The 21,423-nt window shown below is 40.8% G+C and overlaps 1 protein-coding gene across 1 annotated transcript; it reads left to right on the top strand.

Annotated features, from left to right (window-relative positions):
- The first annotated feature begins 815 nt into the window (after positions 1-815).
- Positions 816-12,641, top strand: LOC125232476 (putative epidermal cell surface receptor). Its single transcript, XM_048138158.1, has 12 exons — positions 816-1,005; positions 1,410-1,594; positions 2,463-2,592; positions 3,157-3,301; positions 3,502-3,907; positions 4,219-4,435; positions 4,766-4,974; positions 7,746-7,919; positions 8,764-8,938; positions 9,356-9,563; positions 11,725-11,860; positions 12,469-12,641. Exons 1-12 carry the CDS (start codon positions 962-964, stop codon positions 12,501-12,503), a joined length of 2,064 nt encoding a protein of 687 aa, XP_047994115.1. The 5' UTR covers positions 816-961; the 3' UTR covers positions 12,504-12,641.
- Positions 12,642-21,423: the final 8,782 nt, after the last annotated feature.

Raw genomic sequence — 21,423 nt, 5'->3', positions numbered from 1 at the left:
TTTTTTTGAGTTAGATTAAATTCGTCAATGTTAGATGTGATAATTTAGCATTTTACTATTTACGTCAAATTATCGATACTTACGGCCAGTTGCGTCAACCACATTTGACAGACACATCATCGTCACGCAGCAGACGTCTATGGAACTTCCCATACAATAAAATTTAACGAACGCTTTAACAGTGACAGACGATTTGATGCAACCGGCCCTTAATATTATAAATGGGAAAGTGTGTATGTCTGTTGGTTCGTCCGTCTTTCACGGCAAAACGGAGCGACGAATTGACGTGATTTTTTAAGTGGAGATAGTTGAAGGGATGGAGAGTGACATATGCTACTTTTTGTCTCTTTCTAACGCGAGCGAAGCCTCGGGAAAAAGCTAGTCTTATTTATGTATTATACAAACATGCTAATATTGCTATTTTACATTTTTAGCTTTTTTGCTGTGTTAAAGTAATTATTATAATCCTATTGTCTTTTCTTTCCAGGTAAACTAACGGGAGAAGAAGATGAAGTATCAGCAGCGTCTCATACCGTAACGACAGTAGAAAGTCTACAGACCGAACCAATGATGGTGGACGAACCCCCCACCACACCACTACACATCCCCACAGCACCCCCCACAAGATCAACAGCTTCCCCCAGCTCCACATCAGAACCAGAAGTAGAAACAGAACCTAATACATCTGAATATACCACAACTCCCGAATCACCCAGTCTAAAACCAAAAGGGAGACTACTAAATTTAAACATAGATGACCTAAAGAATTTCGCCTTTACACTACATAATAGTACTACTAAGCTTGATCTTAGCGATGTTACTTTAGATGGCGAGGACGATTTTGATCCCTCGAGGCTAGATATCCCTAAGTCTACTAAAGATTTGCCTGATAAGTTTTACTCAAATTTGCAAGCACCGTTCCATACGGTGATGTCGCCGGATCAATCTGAGGAAGGGAAGGATGAAGAAGAAGCAATGTGCGTCGAAAATGGAATCAATTTTAAGGTTCGTTTTAGTTTTATAACAGTCATAATGATAAACCTCTGCTGGAATTGTAGGGCTCCTGGGTAGCTTTCGTTCAGATGCTTGAGCAGGGGGGTTACCATGAAGTGCTAAAGCCGTTCAGTTTAGGTTGAGAGAGAGGGACGGAGCTATGGAACTGCTGTAGCTTCGTCCCTTTCTCTCAACCTAAAGTGAATGGCTTTAGCACTTCATGGTAAGCCCCCCGGTACCATTAGGTAAGTATCATTCTAGAAGTGCATATAAACTAAAAGTGAAACCATAGCATTCTCTGTAGGTCCACCCTATTGGTATAAGGTTAATCAAAACACTTAAAATTGTAGGTGCACAGAATCGACAGTTTTCAAGTAGATACCATATTACACTCATCAAAATTATCTTATTCCCAGGTGGGAGACCGCATGGACCGTTTGTGTGATGAGACTGCGTATGCATGTCAAATGGCGCATTCAGCTGTACGCCGCGATGCAAGCACCCTTACATCCGTCGGGGGCGGACTCTAACGATCCGCTGTGCTTCGAGTCACCTGTTGATGAGTGCTGCAGTATCGTTGCCTGTGCTACTGGGCACGGAGGTAAAGGATCTTTCGGAAAAATCGTTGATGCCTAGCTCTGTCGCGCCACTAGTACAGAAGAGCAATAGGTAGGTAGGGGAGGGCTAGCTCTAATACGCTTACAAGGCGTTAGCGATTGTGACGTTGTTGACTAGGTACGCTGATTGGTAGTATTTGGTAGCATGGTTACCTGGTTAGTGTTCTTACAACCAGCATCGTAAACAGGGGCGGCTCACTTCGCGATTCTATCGCCGCGCTACAAGTACATGCTGGCGGCCGCGAGTTCGCGGCCTAATCAGGGGTGACGCGCGTGCTCACAGAACGCACTTTCGATTGTTACTTTACGTCGCGAGTTTTTTTAAGGCTTGTAATGCGATGTCCGCGTGTGGAATGGCTAATAATGCTTAGTTAAATAGACATTATGAATAAAATAGCACAATCTTACGAGTACAGAAATCTACTATTGATTAAGCCCCACAGAAAAGTTCAATAAGGCTTGTGTGTTGGGACTTAAACAAAAATATTATATAAATACTGTATTATACCTTGAAAGTAGCCAAGACTTGAATATAATTGTATAACATTTTATCTGAGTATTAATTCGTTTTAATCCATAGGCAACCCTATAGTCCCCTATAGTTCTTTGTTTAAATTTTGTTTTTTTGTTTTTCATTTAAAAAGGCGGCATTTCGTGAAATCAAAGCAGTGGGCCTTCTGTATTTGTACTATTATATATTCTGTGTCGTAATTGACGTTACCCCTTAAATTAGAGTAACGATTTTTCTCAAGTGAAGATTTTAATCTGTAATCGCCATGAGGTTATTTTTTTTTGTGTAAAGAGTGGATGTTTAAAGTTTGAAAATTACAAGTTTCATGTCTCTGTCTGCAGACACGAAGGTGACCAAGTTGGAAGTGTGCAAGTACGGAAACGACACGTACCTCGTGGGTGCTACGTGGAACGTGGGCTGCGAGCAGCGATGCACGTGTGAGAAGAACTCGATTATCACCTGCAAGCCGAGGTAAATTTATTTGCCAAAAGAATCCACTTTTGTTTATAACCAAAGATCTCCCAATCCCAAAAGACAAGATAAAGAAGCGAATCTCCCTTGCTTAACGCCAAAATTAATCCATGGCGCAGTCCCCCATTTATCTCTGTCCAAATTATTTCCTAGTTCATGGTTGTCCCATGTAACGATTGAATATCCTAACGGGCTTTTCCTTGGTCTATTATGTTAAATATCCTGTAGCGTTTATAGAGTAAACTTTTATGTAAACTATTTATCATCAGTTTAGGTTGAGAGAAAGGGACACAGCTATAGCAGTTAACGTTTTCACCTAAATTAGCACATATTAACCCCCCAGTTCATTGGGAAAAATTATTTGATTGACCTTAACGACCATTTCTTCCTTACTTTCCATTTTTGCGTGTTGGTCAGTCTTTATTGGGTCAGTATACCTGCTGAATATATATCGGAGCGTCCTAAGTGCTCTCGCTCTCAAGACGTCTCCGATATATGCGAGGGTGACAGACGGTAATTTATTATAGTTTGTGCTTTTATGAATACCCATATTATATTTTTCAGATGTCCACCTTTGCCCCAATCTGACAAGTGCATCAACGTTCAAGATCCCAACGACGCCTGCTGTGAGGTTCAAGTATGTGACGTATCTCAAGATGTACATGAAGACCAAACTGACAACATCACTAGTTCCACGACCCCTGCTGAGGTAAGTTTTTAGCAAAATCACACTTCAACTGTAGCAAAAATGCCTATTTATTTGCCAAAATATTTGTAGCGCTTGGCTTTCAGTCCATAAGACCAGAAATGTAGCTCGTACCGAGAAAATATATGTTTGCTAAAGTCAGAATCAATATTGGATCTTCATTTCACAGCGATTTGTTATGTAAAAAGTTATTTTTATTCCAGAAACAAAACATCACAGAAGAACTTTCAACACCTGAACCGATACCAGTGCTTGACACCAGCACTATGCGTCCCCTAGTCTTAACCGAACCTATAGGCTCCATCAAGGTCCTGCAAAACAACAGCGTCCAAGTGGCCCTAATGCACTCCAACAGTTCCGAAGACCCCATCCATCTCCTCCTCAGCGACGACGGAGGAGTTACCTTCAAAGACGTAGATCTCAAATATGATAACCTCATCCTTGACCTTGTTGGTGGAAAAGACTACATTCTGAAGACGAAAGAGACGGGAACTAAATTCAATTTCACGATAACATCGATGGATATGGTGTCGAAGGAACCGCCTGAAGAACTGGTCGAGGTTAATGAGAAGATCGGGTGCCATCAGGATGGAAAGTTTTATGAAGTTGGTAAGTGGATACTATATTACTTAAGTCACCAAACTACTGAGGATATTTCTATGTCATATTGTGCAAGACAAAACAGATCGTCATACTAATAACAGTCTTTTAGGATGGAAATCTTAGCATAAATACATCTTTTCCAGAAGTACAGACATGACATTGTTCATTGAGAAGTAATGTTAAAACATATTTTATGCGGGAACCGTAAAATTATCCATAACTTTTGTGGTAGCAATTGTCTTCTGATCTTCAAATCTTCTATACTTTAGTAGACCTATATCAAGCTCACGACTAATCTACAAACTCCTCTCTTCCAGGCGAAGAGTTCCACATCGGCTGCTCCGAGATCTGCGAATGCACGGGCGACGAGACCCGCGAGTGTGCCGCCCTGGAGTGCCCCTCGCACGTAGGGCTCGAGCTGATATCTAAAGGCTGTGTGCGATGGGCTCCCAGCCCTCCGCCGTCTCCACCTAACTGCTGTCCACGCGCCGCGAGATGCCTCAGCGACGGAACCTGTCACTACAACGGAGTACCGTGAGTATACTATACTATCCAAGGGTTTCATGCGACATGCACTGAATCCGGGGTCTCCTTCACCTAACTGTTCCTTCTAACGTCCTCTTGCCGCATGCTATCTCAGAAATGGCACGTGCCATATATACGTAATGGTGAACCATTATTTCTAAAATGTTCTTCACCGTAATTAACTGGCGTATGTCGAATCTAATCGAAGGTTTCCTCTCGCAAAGCACCTTTGTTGAAGGAAGATCTGTTAATGAAGACGATTAAAGATCTTTGTGAGGACAAGCCTTTTACCTACTTAAAATAATTGACAGCTGTCTAATAATCGTTTCTTGTTTCCAGCATTCCGAACTGGACTGACGTGCCCATCAGCCTCTCAGGCTGCTCGCAACGCTGCTTCTGCGAGAATGGAGAGCTGGACTGCCAGGAAGTGTGTTCCCCCCTTCCTCCGCTGCCCCCGCAGAACATGCGCTGCCCACCTGGACATCACCCCGCACATGTCAACATTTCCATTGACGACTGCTGCCAACAGTGGGGATGCGTCCCGCACGGTAATGTCTTATTCCAATGTGTATTCTCTTCCGCAAAACAGAGGCTACTTGTCCGCGCACGTCAATATACAACACTGAACTGCGTACTGATCGGTAATGATCTTACTCCAATGTCTACCCCCCACCTTTCCCCGCAGAATAAAGGATGCCTTGTTGGATACCGATCGCAAGACGCTCGTCAACATTCAATGACTGCTGCTAGCAGTGAGGATACGTGGCACATGGTAATGTCTTTAAATTATTCCAATATTCACTCTCACGCAGAACACTCGCTCTTCGCTGGACAACATTTCGCCGACGTCAATATCTCCATCGATGACTGGTGCTAGCAGTGTTGATGCGAGCCGCATGGTAATGTTCTTATTCCAATGGTTGCTCTCCCCTTGCCCAGCTAGACGAATTGCCTGGACACCGGCCGGTGCCCGTCATCTCTTTACATTAGGCAACATCGAATCTAAAAAATGTCTATATTATTTGCCTATGTCAGTGACTGAAACTGCCCAGTATAAGATTAGGAGTATCACTGACGGCAAAACACACTTTAGGTACATTCTTCCAAATGAAACCAGATTTCTTTTAGTATATATCTATTTTATTACAATCATTAAAAAATACCTTCATTAAAGAAAGAACGTCACATCATCAATCATCACCATTACAACTGTATTAAAGCATGCTCAAAATGCTGATTTTGCATGATCATTCACATCAGTATCAGACATTGTTAACAGCCAATCACTAAATTAACCCTTATAACAGTTATGTGCTATAACAGAACAGAAGTGAATAAATAATAAATGTTGGTTGAAAAGGATGTCTGTTATAATCCATTTTACTTACAGCTGGGGAAGATGTACCCACAGAATCGACGCCGTTACCCGTCTCCGTGGCTTTACCAACGCGACAGAACGAATTCACTGACAGCGACCCCTACAGCCCAACCCTCAAACAATACTTGACAGAACCCGACGACTTCAGTCAATCCAATGAAAACCTCACCGTCTTCAACTTTGAACATGTCCCATTTGACAGCGATGAACCTATGGCATATAACAACCGTTCTAATTTTGACACACAAGTAGCCGATGATAGTTATTCTTATTTCCCTCTCAAACCTACCCCTACTAAACAACCGATGTACAAAGCTATCCAAAATTCTCTGCCTAATGTCAATCCTCCAGTGCCCACAGTATCCAAAGACCCAATACGCAATAAAGACCCATCACCCCAAAAACAACCTCCATGGAATCAAAGTAGTCCTAAATATCAACAAGGCCAACAACCAGTTTATTTCACGCCAGCTGCTAAAATGACTAGTCCTGACTTACCACGAAAATATACAGATCGACCGATGCCGCCGATAGTATATCCTACACCCCCTGTCTCACATTTTAAACCCCCCATTCACAACATGTCGATGCCCACTCCCGAGCGTTTCGCCCTTCCCATACCTGTAAAAGTGTCAGATAATACATATGACAGGACACGTCCAAAATTCATGACAGCACTACAGAGCGCACCCAAAAGACCAGCTCCTGACAAAAACAATTGGGAGCAAAATACTAAGATGCACGTATTAACGAAATCGCCCAATCCTTATGAAAATGTCCTACTGAGAGCAATTCCAAGCAGTAATGAGCCGTGGTTCTTGTTCAACCATCCATCAGCCGCTCCGACCAAAGCTTATTCGGCTTTAGACCTGGAGAATCTTCTAAGCCAGATGGAAGTGGAATCCGAAGCGAATCGGAATTTAGAACGATCAGCAGACAGACACCGACATGCCGCGGCAGGTCAGTGACCTCGCCAGGTGTTAGATTCTTCTAGTATCTGTATTGAGGCTACTGACTGACTTGAAGCGACTGACCCCATTGTGTGACGTTACTAATAAAGTACCTACAGCGTGTGTAGTTTGTTCAGACTGTTTAACAACGCATTCTTCATTTTTAACACTCATGAACATATTCAACTAAAACCTCAAAAAACTGAATCCTAAATGCTTGTGGGTTTGCTATATGACAATGTTTGTGGTTTATACGTTATGCAGGGTACAGGTATGTTGAACAAGCAAAGTACCTGATTATGCGACCTAAAATCCAATATGGTTAATAATTAGGTCCGTAGGAGGGATAATAAGCACAAAGCTACCCAAATGCGTTCAACATGCCCCGCTTTACAATAACCATATTACCTATTCGACCCTTTACCGCTAAAGCCTAACAATCGTCAAATAACTTACCTACTACATTTTTAGCGTCTAACATCTTCATGTAATCAATTAGTTTGTAGATATCCGAGTAGATAGTGTTTATGTTGAGTATATTTTCCATATTATTCGTTTTGTATTGTCAATGTGTCACTATGAGGGAGCAAAGTAGTTGTTTAACCGCACATGCCAATAGAGAAACCCCGAGCTAGCGAAAGATTTCAATATTGGATATTTCGAAATGTTGAGCATTGTGAGGGTTTAAAGGCACGAAGTTTAAACAAACTTTGCGACATAGTGAACCACAAAATATTTTCACCACACCAACACTAATAAAATACTTAACATCAAACTAAACCGAATCCATCAATTTATTAAAAATGTATGATCCAAAATCTTCATTTATAGGTAAAATTCACCAACCTTAAATCAAGTTAATATTTGTATTAAATTACTTTACACTCTTGTTGATAAAATTCAATTTTTTTCGAATAATCAAGAGAGCTTTTACCAGTTGGTGTGGTGAAAAATACAATATCAATTGCCATAAATAAATGGAATGTTCCAGGTCAAACCCCGTCGTCAGAAGTGCCGAGTTCCACACAGAAACAAATACCAAAAGCCCCGTTCTTGCCAACACTGCCACCGGACGCATCCATACATTTCCCAGAGGAGGACGATGGACAGAACCATATCATACAACAGCGTCCTGCGAATCCACTGGTCAATGGGCTACCACCAGGTAGAATATGAAAGATGAATATTGTCTTAAACGTCAAATAAGAATCGTAAAATTTATGGAGACATACTTTCTACGAGTCTTCATTTCGCGCAGGTTCTAAGCAGTATACAATTCTTTGCCTCTTACCTACACCGATTACTTCGTTTCTGAGTGCCTAAACAATATGAGTAATATGGAAATCGCTTGTATCACACCAGAAACGCTTTGGATTACGAGTTTCTATCACATCTCAAAATCTATTGCCATTCCTTTCGAAGACGACGCTTGTCACTCGCGAAGATCACAATCCACAAACTGAGAAACGTTGATTTCGAATTTTAATGGAACTTAGATTCGTTTAACTTTAAACACACGGGGAAAAGTGGATGACATTGGGTAAAAATAATAAGGGTCACTTGCACCATCGAAAATGGAGGGTTAACCCAAGTTATCCCACCATTTTATATCGAATTTGAGAGTTGACAGCCCACTAACCTTGAGTTAAGCGGGTGGTATAAGTTCTAAGGGCAAAAAACCACTAAAACATATTCACGACCGACACACATTTGACGATCGGTCTGGCTCAAGATTTCGGTAAATTTTTTGACCCTGCCTCCTAAGCCGCCATTCAAAATGTATTAAAAAATGGTTCGAATCCCGGTAAGGCCATTTTTTTGTGTGATGAAGCACAGATTTCTGAGTCAAGGATAAAATTTCAAAATATAAAAGTGTGTATGGATCAATTTGAAAAAAATGTATTTATATCGTCGAATTAGACAGTTGACAGCCTTGAACCTTGAGTTAAGCGGGTGGTGCAAGTTTATCTGTGTAAGGTATCCCCAAAATATTTATATGTTATTTCCAGGTCTAATACCCGCAGGAATACCCGGAATCACAGTGCCACCGAACAATGAGAACAAGAAACTGACTGTCATCAACCTGATATCGGATTCTCCGACCAGCGTCAAGATGCTCTTCGCCCTACCTCCTGTACTTGTAGGGTTACGAGGCAGCGTTGACCTGAGGTTTACTGACAAAGCGTACGTATCTTTTATTTATTGTCACCGATCATTTTACTTGATAATTATTTTTGACAAAGATCGTATTTGGTTTAAGATTTTGACGCTGACTGCACTTTTCTTTTCAATGCCAAAGAATACTCATAAAGACAATTCTAAAAACCCGTAAAACAATTAGGTTATGTTCTTTTATCATTGAGTTCCTGTAGCTACTATCTGTTTCATCATCAGATCAGCTCGATGGTAGGTACTGAAGATGGAATTGCATTCTCACCCAACTTACAAACATATTTAAACTTTTTCCCTTCATCGGAAACCAGGAAACAGGTCAAATTTTAAATATGCAAAGTGAACTTAGAGACATTTTAATGCAATGCTCAATTGCTCATACTACGATGCTCATACCAAGTTCGCACCTAATATCATTTTTGTTCACAGTGACGAAGACATCTCACACTGGTACTCCCAAGTGTTTGCACCAACCGACGAGATCCTCACGACATCCCGTCTGGAGTTCCGCCTGACTGGCTTAAAGCCTTCGACAGTGTACAAAATGAGAGGAAAACTGTATCTGCACAACTTGCCTGTGGAACCGGAGAGCGAGATATATACTATACGCACAATGGATCCTTATCCTATCCCTACGGTAAGTACCGGCCAATAATCGTCCATTGGTCTAAAGCCGTCCAATGGTCTAAACCCACCCACAGTATATAAGATGAGAGAGAAACTGAATCGGCACAACTTGCCCGTGGAGCCTGAGAGCGATATATATTATACACACAATGGATCCTTGTCCTATCCCTACGGTAACTAAGATACTGACTTAAAACCTTACATTGGTCTAAAGTCGCTTATTAATCTAAACTAAAGCCGTCCATCGGTCTAAAGCCACCCACAGTATATAAGATGAGAGAGAAACTGTATCTGCACAACTTGCCTGTGGAACCGGAGAGTGTATCCTATATCTACGGTAAGTACCGACCTGTGTGCGTAGCCGAATGCACAAACGCTCACGATAATATTTCTTTCGTAGCTATCTATCTCTGTCGCTCTTGCGTATTGGTGCGACAGAGCCAGACTACATTTCCGTGGCGTTTCGGTGGCGTTTCGCGTCGCAGAAATGCTATTCGGCGATTACGGGGCCTGTAACCGTGTTAACCAAAATAGTGGCATAGTATTGGCCTAAAGCCGTTCTAACCAGACAGAAGACGTCCACCGGCTTCTTACCGTCTACTACCACCTACCACTATAGCTATGACGACCTATGGCTTGGGCCAGTTTAAGAAAGAAGGTAGTCCTGTCAATAGGGCTGCGTTAACTCCGTTTATATCTAAGCGAGCGATATGTTAGCGGCGGCTTATGAATTATGTAGAATTAATTATTAATCATGATTAGGGATTGCAATTCGGTCTCATATCCAATCCGGCCGGATCCGGCCGGATTTTGGTCGCAATCCGGCGGATCCGGCCGGATCCGGCCGGATTAGCCTTGAGGATTAAAAGTACCCAAATAGTAACTTTTTTTGTATGTTTTCAGCGTAATATAAGAAATATGATGGTATTTTGCTTCACGATTAATAAACCAAAAGTTGAATGCTTAGAAATCAACATTTTCACCAGGTAAGAAGTAAATTTTACTAAAATAATCAGTCGCAAATAAAATTCTTTCGTTCTTTTTAAACTTTCATAGGATAACAAAATTATTTTAACTGTATTGTTTTACAGTAATACCTATAGAGCTTTTAAGATACAATTAAGAACGGACATTATAACATTACCTACATGCATTATGAGATAACTATTTAAAAAAAGATAATTATGTTTTGTGTTATTTTACAGTTAACTTTTCTCACACGCAAACAAGAACTAAAAAAACTACAGTAGCTAAATTAAAATCATCAAGAGTAATTGACCTTAGTATTATTTGCTATTGCTGAAACCACAATCTTACTGGATACCTTTTAAAAATGTTCATATTTAAGCTTAGAATTTTTTTTTATGATTCTTGTAGCAATGTGCCTTCATACTTATTAGATCATGCTGAAAACGTTGTTGTTCTTGTAGTCCCTACGTCACCACAGAGATGCAAAGGGCCTTCTCAAGCTCGCGCCATGCCTTCCTATCTTCAGCTACCCTCGTGGCCTCGCTCCAGCTCGACCCGGTCGCTCGTAGTTCATCCTCAACAGACCGCTTCCATGAGTTTACAGGGCGCCCGGAGCCAAGGCTCCTTCCAGCGGCAGGCGATTTCCAGCCGAAAGAAATGGTTGCGTTATTTCGTTAGAGGGAACTCTTGGAATTGTGTGCTACCAATGTACTTTTTGTGTCGCGGTTTCCTCACTAATGGGTGTTTGCTGGCATATACTCAATAGGTCTTGATTTCGGATAGTGTTTGGCCAGAAAACGCGAAGGATCGACCTCAGTGACAATAATGTTAACGAAAAGTTTTGTCGTATGGCCCTTTGTCACTGTCCACTATTCCACATTTTGCATCCAAGCAAACAATTGCACAGATTTCACTACAGATTCAAAGACGGAAAGTTTGACGCGTCACTTGAGCACATTATTTTACTTCCAAACGGTCTAGTAATGCAAAAAACGTACGTATTAAATTATTTCTTGATTGGAAATCAGACCGGATTGCAATCCCCTGTTGAGCTACGTTCAAATGTTAGCGTAAATGTAATTTTTTGCACTATTCTAACATATTAAATTACATTACCGGATCCGGTAGCATGAAAAAAGCACCGGATTAATCATGATCTATAACTAGTACAACCTTTAAATTGCCATTTTTTTTCTGGGCAGGTGGCACCGGTAGAAGTGAAGCGAAGAGTGATCGACAGCAGACTGGCGGTCCAAGAACTCAACGACTCCGTGGCTCACGTCACCTGGAAGCGGTTACAGAAGCTGATCTACAGTTTATTGACGCCATACAAGTTCGGTAAGGATCGTTCTATTATTTAGAAGGGTCTATATGCTTCAAACGCTATCATGCGAGGATTCAGGTTGAAGGTTGTGAAATGTGGGGGTCATGACATTGACCACGTGACCCCCTCCTTACTTAGTATATGCCGGATCGCCCCTAAATGCTCTAGATAGCAAGTATTTCAACACACAAGAAATAAAATACATTTGCACCCATGTGTAACACAAAACTTTTCACCTCACTACAATAAGGAAAGTACAACGCAAAAACAAGTTTTTGGCTTCCTCAGGAGTTTAATCATCTTCATTACTGGATTCACAATTTTTTACAATTGTATGTATAATAGAAAAATAGCCAATTTTTACATGAGTCGGGAAAGTTTTGACAATTTTGAAGTAAAATTTTGTTGACATTTGATCATACATTTGACCTATCATTTCTCTTACGTTTATCATCATCATCATCGCTTGTCATCCTACTTCTATGCATGTGACAATGTTTAGTTGGCAGATGCGTTTAATATTTGTGCGTTTAGAATGATTAGCTTATCATTATTAGCACGAGAGATTGAACGACTTTGCTCCCTTGTAAAACAAATAACTACTCTACGCATCTTGTTCCAGCTACCGCCCCGTCGGCAACCCGATCTACAGTATGACTGAGCTCCTTCACCACAGCCGAGACTCCGTGTTCCTACAAGAACTCCGGCCTGGAAGCAGATATGAAGCCTCTCTAGTGCTGGTGCCGCCCCCTGGTGCTACTACTGAACTGCATGACCCTGCTGTGCTCGAGTTTACCACAGCTCCTTATGTTGGTGAGTGTGTTTCTATGTTTCTATAGTAGCCCTGGCAGTAGATACGAGATGTGTCTAGTGCTGGTGCCGCCTCCTGGTGCCATTACCGAATTGCACGACCCTGCTGTGCTTGAGTTCTCCACATCACCTTACGTCGATGAGAAATCAACACAACTTTGTTTAGGTTTATTATTATTAATTATCTTGATCAATATCAGTTGTTTGTTGGAAGTAACGTGACTATAAGCGATACAATACTAAGCGTTTCGGTATCAAAACTAATTAATTTAAAACTTTTAAAGCTCAGTTGCCAAATGTACAAACGCTTACGATAATATCGCGATAGCAACTATCTCTATCGCTCTTCCGTATTGACGCGACAAAGCCAGATTGCGTTTCGAGGGCGTCTAGCGTCTACGATTGTCATTTCGGTTAGCCTAATACAGGGTTAGCGATCGCCGGATCGCCCATTCGTCCCCAAACAGACGGCGTCCGACCGCCCCACATGGATGGGGCGCGCCCCGACACAGCCCCCACAGCGCCCAGCGCAGAAGGGGCCACTCACACCCCAGCAGGGGTGTCGAACGACAACTCACCACCATTAGCCTAATAATTCATCTAAAACTTTTCACTATTTCAGACCCGTACGACTGGACCGTGCAACTCGAAGCGCGTTCCATCGGCTCCGAGGCAGCCGAGCTGACCTGGCGCGGCATCCCCGCCCCGGCCGAGCGCTGGGTGCGCGTGTACCGCGCGGCGCACGCGTGCGGCGGCGGCCGGCGCGAGCACGACGCCTTCCGGCTGGCCGTGCGTGACCAGGCGCCCGCCATCACGCTCACTGGCCTCACGCCCGACTCCAGGTAACTACTGCGCGGGTAGACTAGTGCCCGATCGGGAGTCCTTTGCCAGCTCTTTGTTTCACATATTCCCTAATAGAATGACGATACCGCTCGATCTCTAAATGCTCTTAGAATGACACAGACAAGAGTTAAGATATCAACGCGCTCTTAACGCCATTATGGCGCATTTTCATTAGTCGATAGGGCCCGCATGCGGGGTACCTACGAGGGTTCCCTCTATTTGGCATAACTTTAATCGTCCGAAACGATTTTCGCATAACAGACTTCGCATAATCGATTTTCGCCGAATGTTAATTTGGCAGAAAACTTATTTGTCATAATCTAAAATAATACGAATATTACTTTGTCCGAAAATAAGTTCGCATAATTCTGTTTAAGCCGATTGTTTTTATGAATAAAATTATATCGCATAATTGTATTTGGCATATTTCTTAAAATCAGAATAATGCGTTGGTTGAATGCGTTTTACTTACTGCATTAGGCATGAGATAAGGTATCAACAAAAAATACTAGTTTTTGTCCAAAGATATAAAGAAATGGCGTTATTTTGCGAGTGTCAACATTACTGGAACCTATGTTAAAAACTGCCTAAACCTAAACCTATGATGGACAAGGAACAATTTACAAAACCAAAATTTACATGAAACAATCCTATGTTAAAATAACTCAAATAATTGTATTTATGGTATATAATATTGACTCATTGAGTATCATTTGGCTTTAAAAAGTAAAATTTTAAACTTAATTTCACTGTCCATAATGGGGGATCCATTACTGGAGAACACCGTCCATAATTGGAGACAAAAACACCTATGTTTTAATTTGTTAACTATGAAGAAACCAATAGGAGTATCCATTCTGCAATACGCTTGAAATGTAAAAGAACTATAGGACATTCAAGATTTAACACGCTTAGCGGTAGAATTTTTACATTTATGAGTGAAATATCAAAAACAGGCGAAAATTTTTCTTAAACTGTCCATGATTGGGTCCGTTACCTTAGACAAATTATGCATAACTTATACTATGCCATAACAGATTATGCGAAAGGTGAATTATGCCAATATAGATTATGCCAAAAAGAATTATTGATATTAAGATTATGCCAAAACAAGGAGAACCACCTACGAGAGATTTCTGGAACGCGTGCCACAGGGCTCGCATTCGGGAAACGTTTTCATTAGTCGATAGGGTTCGCATTCGGGGTGCAAGAGATTTCTAGAACGCATGCCACAGGGACCGCATTCGGGAAATTAGTAATAATAACTTGCGAGTCACATGCGAGCGCACCAACGAAATGGAGATTGAAACAGTCGCCGTGATCGAAATCGGCCGGGAGAGTATATATCTCGCCTGCGGCGACTCCCCGTTTGCTGTATACCGAACGAGTTAACGACTAATGAAATTGTTACACAGTTATTAACATTGACACAAATATATCAACAACACACCGCGCTCTTAGTTATACAGAGTGGGGCCTGTAACAAAGGCGAAGAATTGAAATGTAGGCTATTCTCCTTATACTGATCAACATTTGTTCAGTGACTTTTAAAAATTATGAAGTCTTTAAATTTTTTATTTTTCATACAAAATAAATATTAGCTTCAATGTACGCCATTATTGTTGTCATTGACGTTGTCTGTCACACCTCAGACTTAACAGAATTCGCAATACATTACCTCTTAGAAAAAACTTTCAAGGGTGATAAAAATCAAAATACAAGTTATTTTTAAAAGTCGCCGAACAAATTTTGATCAGTATAAGGAGAATAGCCTAGAGTTCAATTTTTCGCCTTTGTTATAGGCCCCACTCTGTATATACTCTTTGCTTCATTGAAAGGTGTAATTTAAAATTGCTCCCTGCTCTCGCATAGTTACACTAAGATGGCTGCAGTCGCCTCTATCCGCCAGCAATTGGCAGTTGTAACTAAGCACCAGCGCGGCCGAGCGCTGGGTAACTACTGCGGGGACGATTAAACTAGTGCTCTCTGGCATTCTTTAGACGCTTTTGGAGTGAGCCGAACCAGATATTGTCGCACAGTTAAAGTGACAAGGATGAAAGAATGTTTCGTTCTTTGTGACATACCTATACGCTTCGCGCATACAGGTATAAAAGGTGAATTCAACAATGCCCCGCGCTCTTATTGCGGCATGCACTTCGCGCAAACAATTGCAGTGATATTGGCATATTCTAAATGTTCTGCGCTCTTTATTCAGGCGCCCGCCATTGCGCTCACTGGCCTCGTGCCCGACACTAGGTCTGGTTCATTTAACACGTTCACTGCGGATTGAGACAAATCGGCCTCAATCCCGACTTTACACTGGTGCGGAGCTAAAAGTTCGTGTTATCTCTCTCGTGCGGGAGCTGCCGTCGTTTAATTACAAGGCGTGTGAGTCAAGTATACATTTCACGCGGGCAGCGCGGGAGCCGATCGGTTCACGTTAGTGCGGCGATAGTTGTCGATAGAGATCCACACATGTTTCGCGCTAATAATACGTTCAAAATAAAACTATCGTGACGATTGTGTTTTAGTAATAATTTCCAAGAGTTAATTAAATTGTGCAAAAAAAACATTGTAGGAAAAGGTTGATGATGGACATTAGAGGGTTTTCTAGTAATTTGAATCTAAGTAAGTGAGTGTTGTGCGAAAAATTGAATAAGTAAATTCACTACTTCTCACTAATCATTTTTAACTCAGTTCGAATCCATATTAACGTGAACGTGCAAGTCCATCCAACATCGTATAGCATCGAACGTGCCAACCCAGCAGACTATAGCGACAGTGATTCTGAGTTTGATATATTTCCTAATCCAAAACGCAGGAAATTGTAAAAACTAGAAAACAAGACGACACATATGTGAGTCCTAGCACTAGTAAGATATTTACCTACAGATTTTCGCTACTCAGCGGTGCCTGAGCATGAAAATAAAAACGAAGAATCGACTAATGTTAAACGATCTGTGTGTGTTAAAAAAGCCTAATACGAAATGCGTCAAAAACACCACCAGCATTAACTTAAAATAACGCCTAAAATATTTTATCGAAGATAGTCGAAGAGATCATCGATAATTTATTGATAACCGCCATTCCCTTCACTAGCTTTAGATAAACATAAGTGCGTTTTGAGGCTTAAATGACCTCAAATTTTCTTTAGGTATTTTTTCTTTAACCAAAAACCTGAACCAAGGGCGAAGCAAAGTGTATTTTATAAATTTACTAAAGAATGCATACCACCTTAAAAACAACACCTAATCTTAGTCTAGCCAAAGCTATGGACGATTTAAGTAACTACTGAAATTTGAGGTCGATAAGGCCTCACCCGAACTAGAATAGAGCTTAGGTTTGGTCTGATTCGACCTCAACCGCACTAGTTAAAGCTTCGTTAGGATTTGTGCCGCAGCGAACGTGTTAACCTGGTTACTCTTTATTCGGGCCCGTAACCAAAATGATAATCGTTCGTAGAGAAACGAAACGCTATTTTTTGAGTCAGACATACACAGTTGAGTCATAAGCAGGTAGCCTCTCTCTCGTTGTCGTAACCCAAACGATTGTTATATTGGCTACTTCGATTCTCGGGATTCGTTGTCCGGTTTTGCCTCCTCGATGTTTCAATCCGACATTAAATAACTTATATAGTTGAAATAAAACAGATATACAAACAGCCCAAATAAGGGAAGACTGGCTAACTTTGGAGGAGGCCTTTACCTGCAGAGGGGTTCTTGCAAAACCAATTTAAAAAATAAATAATAATAATAATAATAATAACAGCCCCCAGGGCAGCTTGTGGCAAGCTGAATGGGAAGTGGCGTCCCTTGGGTCCCATGCCCCCGAGAGTCGGTCAGGCCCCTCCCTCCGGCTTGCCTTCACTGGCCGGCCGGAGTGAACACTGAGCAGGGGCCGCAGGACTCTCACCTCTGGCTTGCCTTAACCGGCCGTCCAGAGTGGGGTGCCAGAGCTATATGCTCGCAGGGTGGAAGTGAAATATGCATAAGACGCGAGTTGGCACAGTGGCTGTTTCGTACAGACTGGGTAGAAAGCGGCGCACACCTCTCCACACCCTGAGCCGCTCACGCTATGTTGTCCCCTTGTCGCACCGTGCGAGCGGCCGTTTTCGGGGACCCATATAGTGAGTTGGCGAGTCACCGCCTGCCTATAGTTGAAATAATTATGTAAGTACAGACACAGTATAATAAAGAGTACTATCGTACAGTATGGCCACTCCCGCTCCCCTCTAAAAGCGCTGCCCACCCCCTCTCGGTTACCTCACAGTTACCGCCTGTCAAAAATGCGAACAGTCAATCTGTCATATTTCACTCATACAAGCATGGTACGCGTTCACGTACACGAGCTTAGAATGTGTGCTAGGAACGCGCCTCTTTCAAATATTTGATCGCCAGTGTCCGAGGTGTGGTACAACAGATTTAGTGCGAAAAGGGTTTCTTTCGGAAACGTTCGTATTTGTCATGCTAGTTCAGTCAATGTCGGTACATCTTGTACTGACACTGACTGAAATAGCATGACATGTTCGTACGTTTCCGTAACAATACGAAGGAAGACCTTTCTCACTACATCTGTATATCGTCATTGTTAGTCACAGTATTGGGAGGTCTGTTGTTGTATTTTTGTTGAATTTTATGGAACATCTAAGGAACCAACATGCGTAAGAATTAAATAAAAAATATTTTATTTTCAGATGTCGTATTTGGCTTGAGCTGTTCCTAACAAACGGAAAAGTGAAGACCAGTAACGTGTTAGAAATCAAAACAAAGTCGCCAGACTCTCCAGAGCCGATCGACAGTGAGTATAAAACAATACTAAAAATTATATTTCTTGGGACATTAGACACACAATCCAAGAGATGTACACCTTAAGGCATTGCTGGTCCCACCAAAAACGACTGAGCGATGAGGTATCGTCGATGGAAACGAACCCCTCCCGTGTAAATAAAAGAGACACGCGATAAATAAGAGAGACGCGATGATAGCACGAGCGAGTTATAATAATAAAATATCTGGGCGAATATTTTATTATATCACGTCTTTAGATAAAAAAAAACTCTTATAAATAAAAAAACAAAAAACAAAAACTTAATTTGTAGCCGGGATTCGAAACCCTGACACCTGCGATCTATCTGCGAACATTAGACCGACCTCGTATGACTGAGCTAAGCGGAGTCGAAACGCGCGCGGCGAAATTAACGACCATATTTTATGTGTTCTAACGCGAAAGAAAAACCCATGAAAACTCGAAAATTCGCGTTTTCCGGGATCTAAGGCTACGCTAGATCGATTTTTCACCCCGAAACCCCCACATAACAAATTTCAGCGAAATCGTTAGAGCGGTTTCCGAGATCATCGGTATATATAAATAAATAAATAAATATACAAGAATTGCTCGTTTAAAAGTATAAGATAATAATAAATCATTTATTTAAGACCAACGTGAATCATATCATAGTGTTAGTAACATAAATAATCTTAGTCTAGTGTTAGTTTATACAGAAACTTAATAGCTAGGTTATCTATTCCTGCGTGCGTGCAACAAGCAGCAGGCATTCAGATGTAGGCAGTCAAATCTATTCGCTAACATATTCAGAATACTGTTGGAGGTAGCCATGACTCTTCGCACAAGCGATGTCGCTCGCTTCCCCGATGCACTGCAGAATCTGGGCAGCCCCATCAGTACTCCGTTTATGAGTATAGTTCGTCGCCGAACTATAAATCGCTCGCTCTCTCTTTTATTTACACGGGAGCGACTATCTTTTGTTCTTTTCTATCGCCTCATCGCTTAGTCGTTTTTAGTGGGACCAGTGCCTGATCGAAGCATCTTAAGACAACGAGAGTTTTGTCCCTTACGCCAAATGTAAAAATAAAATAATTAAATCAGATTATTCATGATATTATTAATATTCATTCCCTTGGCGATTGTGATTAAATATACCAATTAATAAAATATAATTAAAAAATTAAGCAATTCAATCGAATAGGCATGCTTTTTCACATTGTTAAATATCTCGAGAACTACTTATGCTATCGATATGAAATTTAGAATAGTTATAAATATTGTGAACCTCTACAAGTTGAAAGTATTTTTTTTTTAATTAATTAATATAAATGATAGAAAATGGCCAAAATGAAAGGGGGGCAAACTGAAAATTTCAAGTAACTAGGTCAAGTGGGGTATCGTTAGAAAGAGCTCAAATTGTACATATCAAATTATTACTTACTAAATATTACTATTTTTTATAATTTTTTGGTTGTGGAAAAAAAATGTTTTTTGAAGGAAAATGTAAAAAAAAATACCGTTCCCCCCCCTTATCTCCGAAGTTTACCAACATAAATGTATGAAATTTTCACCAAACATGGGTATTATAATGAATATTACAGGAAAAATAAAATCGTACACGTATCTTGAAAACTTTTTTATTTATTTATAAAAAACCTTTCAGATTTACATTTTCAATTTCAACACCCTTGCGGGTGTTTATTGTACCTGTATTTTTTAACAAAATAACAATGAAATTACCTGCTTTCAAATAGAGGCAAAATGGTTAAAATCTATGTGGAGTTCTATGAATAACATTTTTATTCATTTTAAATACATTGTACCTTGTACCTATAAATAATAATATTAAAATTAGGTCTCCTTAGTCATACTGCGATTGGGACCTTTGGACGTGGCAGGGTCCAACAGAAAGGGTGTCATTAAACTAATTTGAAATATTTGAGATGAAATAAAATGTAAATCATTACAATTTTAGCTGACAGGGGAGTGATAAAATCGACCAAGAGAATAAACACATCAGAAAGGAATGACATAAATGAACAGGAAAGGAAGAAACGGCACGGCAAAAATATGAAAGGCTCTATGGTTTACCGAGCGGTTTCCAAATTTGTACAATTCGTTCAAAGGTTCTTTGGGGTCGTTATTCAATCGATAAAAGATGCTAATAGAACCCAAGGTATTAAATCTGACCGCATTTTCATGTTGTATTCTAACTGGGATACGTGTCTTTTTTTGTCTAATGTTATTAACAGTTAGTTTAAAAATTCACAAAAGGCCGAAACTTTTGACCTTCAGACCCATTGTGTCCATTTCACATGTTTTGAACCACGCTGAAAAATAAACAAGTAAATAGCGTATCAACAACCAGTATCGTATTTAGTCGAATTACTAAAAGATTATTTCATTAAAACATTGATAAAACCATGGAAGGTTTTTTAGGTATTTGTTTCAAAATACAGTCAAATATATTTAAGTACATCGAAAGTCGATATTCGACATGTTTCGGTTCAACAGTATGCGTCGCGCTCTCGACATGTAAAGGCGGGGTGTCGCTACTCTTGAAAAGGTTCTCGAAATTGAACCGAAACAAATCGCAGCGTGAGTAACCCGCAAATGAGTCTCACGGGAGTTTTATAGTTAAAACAGTCAAATATATTTAAGTACATCGAAAGTTTCGCTATTATACAGTGTATCTTTGAAAACCACGTACAGTGAGCTGCAAAATTGCATGGAGAAATTATGAATGAATTCATTGATTAATTCGCCATGCACTTTTGTAATCATTTAGTTAGTCAATGGTCTCGCGACGACCAGTAGCCCATTTCACAAAGCTACAAGCGACAAATTACAATTTGTAACTTGTAACTTCGTAATATAGGCCTCAAGGGTCCTCGCTGTCTATAAATCGTCAATAGACCTTCTTTCAGCGAGGGAGGTTTCTTCTAGACGCTGATTCCTAGAGATTTTGGCGTAAGTATTACATTATCTTGGCTCTGTTTCCGTCTCTCTGTAACCTCTGTACATTACTACAAAATGTTTTATCTGTCTTGGTCACAATACAGTAACTAGTCATATGACAAACATTAATGCCTCTGGTGCTCGCATTCCCTTGGTGGTCGTTCAGGAGTGTCAAGTAAAA

The sequence above is a fragment of the Leguminivora glycinivorella genome, chromosome 13 (genome assembly GCF_023078275.1).
Source record: "Leguminivora glycinivorella isolate SPB_JAAS2020 chromosome 13, LegGlyc_1.1, whole genome shotgun sequence".
Classification (NCBI taxonomy): Eukaryota; Metazoa; Arthropoda; class Insecta; order Lepidoptera; family Tortricidae; genus Leguminivora; species Leguminivora glycinivorella.
Note: the sequence above shows the minus strand (reverse complement) of the source record. Positions and strands in the feature narration are given on the sequence as shown.

Excerpts from the sequence above, each read along its gene's own strand:
- LOC125232476 (XM_048138158.1), top strand. The coding sequence starts at position 962 with ATGAAGAAGAAGCAATGTGCGTCGAAAATGGAATCAATTTTAAG. Across the intron at positions 1,006-1,409 it reads AAAATGGAATCAATTTTAAG|GTGGGAGACCGCATGGACCG; the intron begins GTTCGTTTTAGT and ends TCTTATTCCCAG. Across the intron at positions 4,436-4,765 it reads TGTCACTACAACGGAGTACC|CATTCCGAACTGGACTGACG; the intron begins GTGAGTATACTA and ends TCTTGTTTCCAG.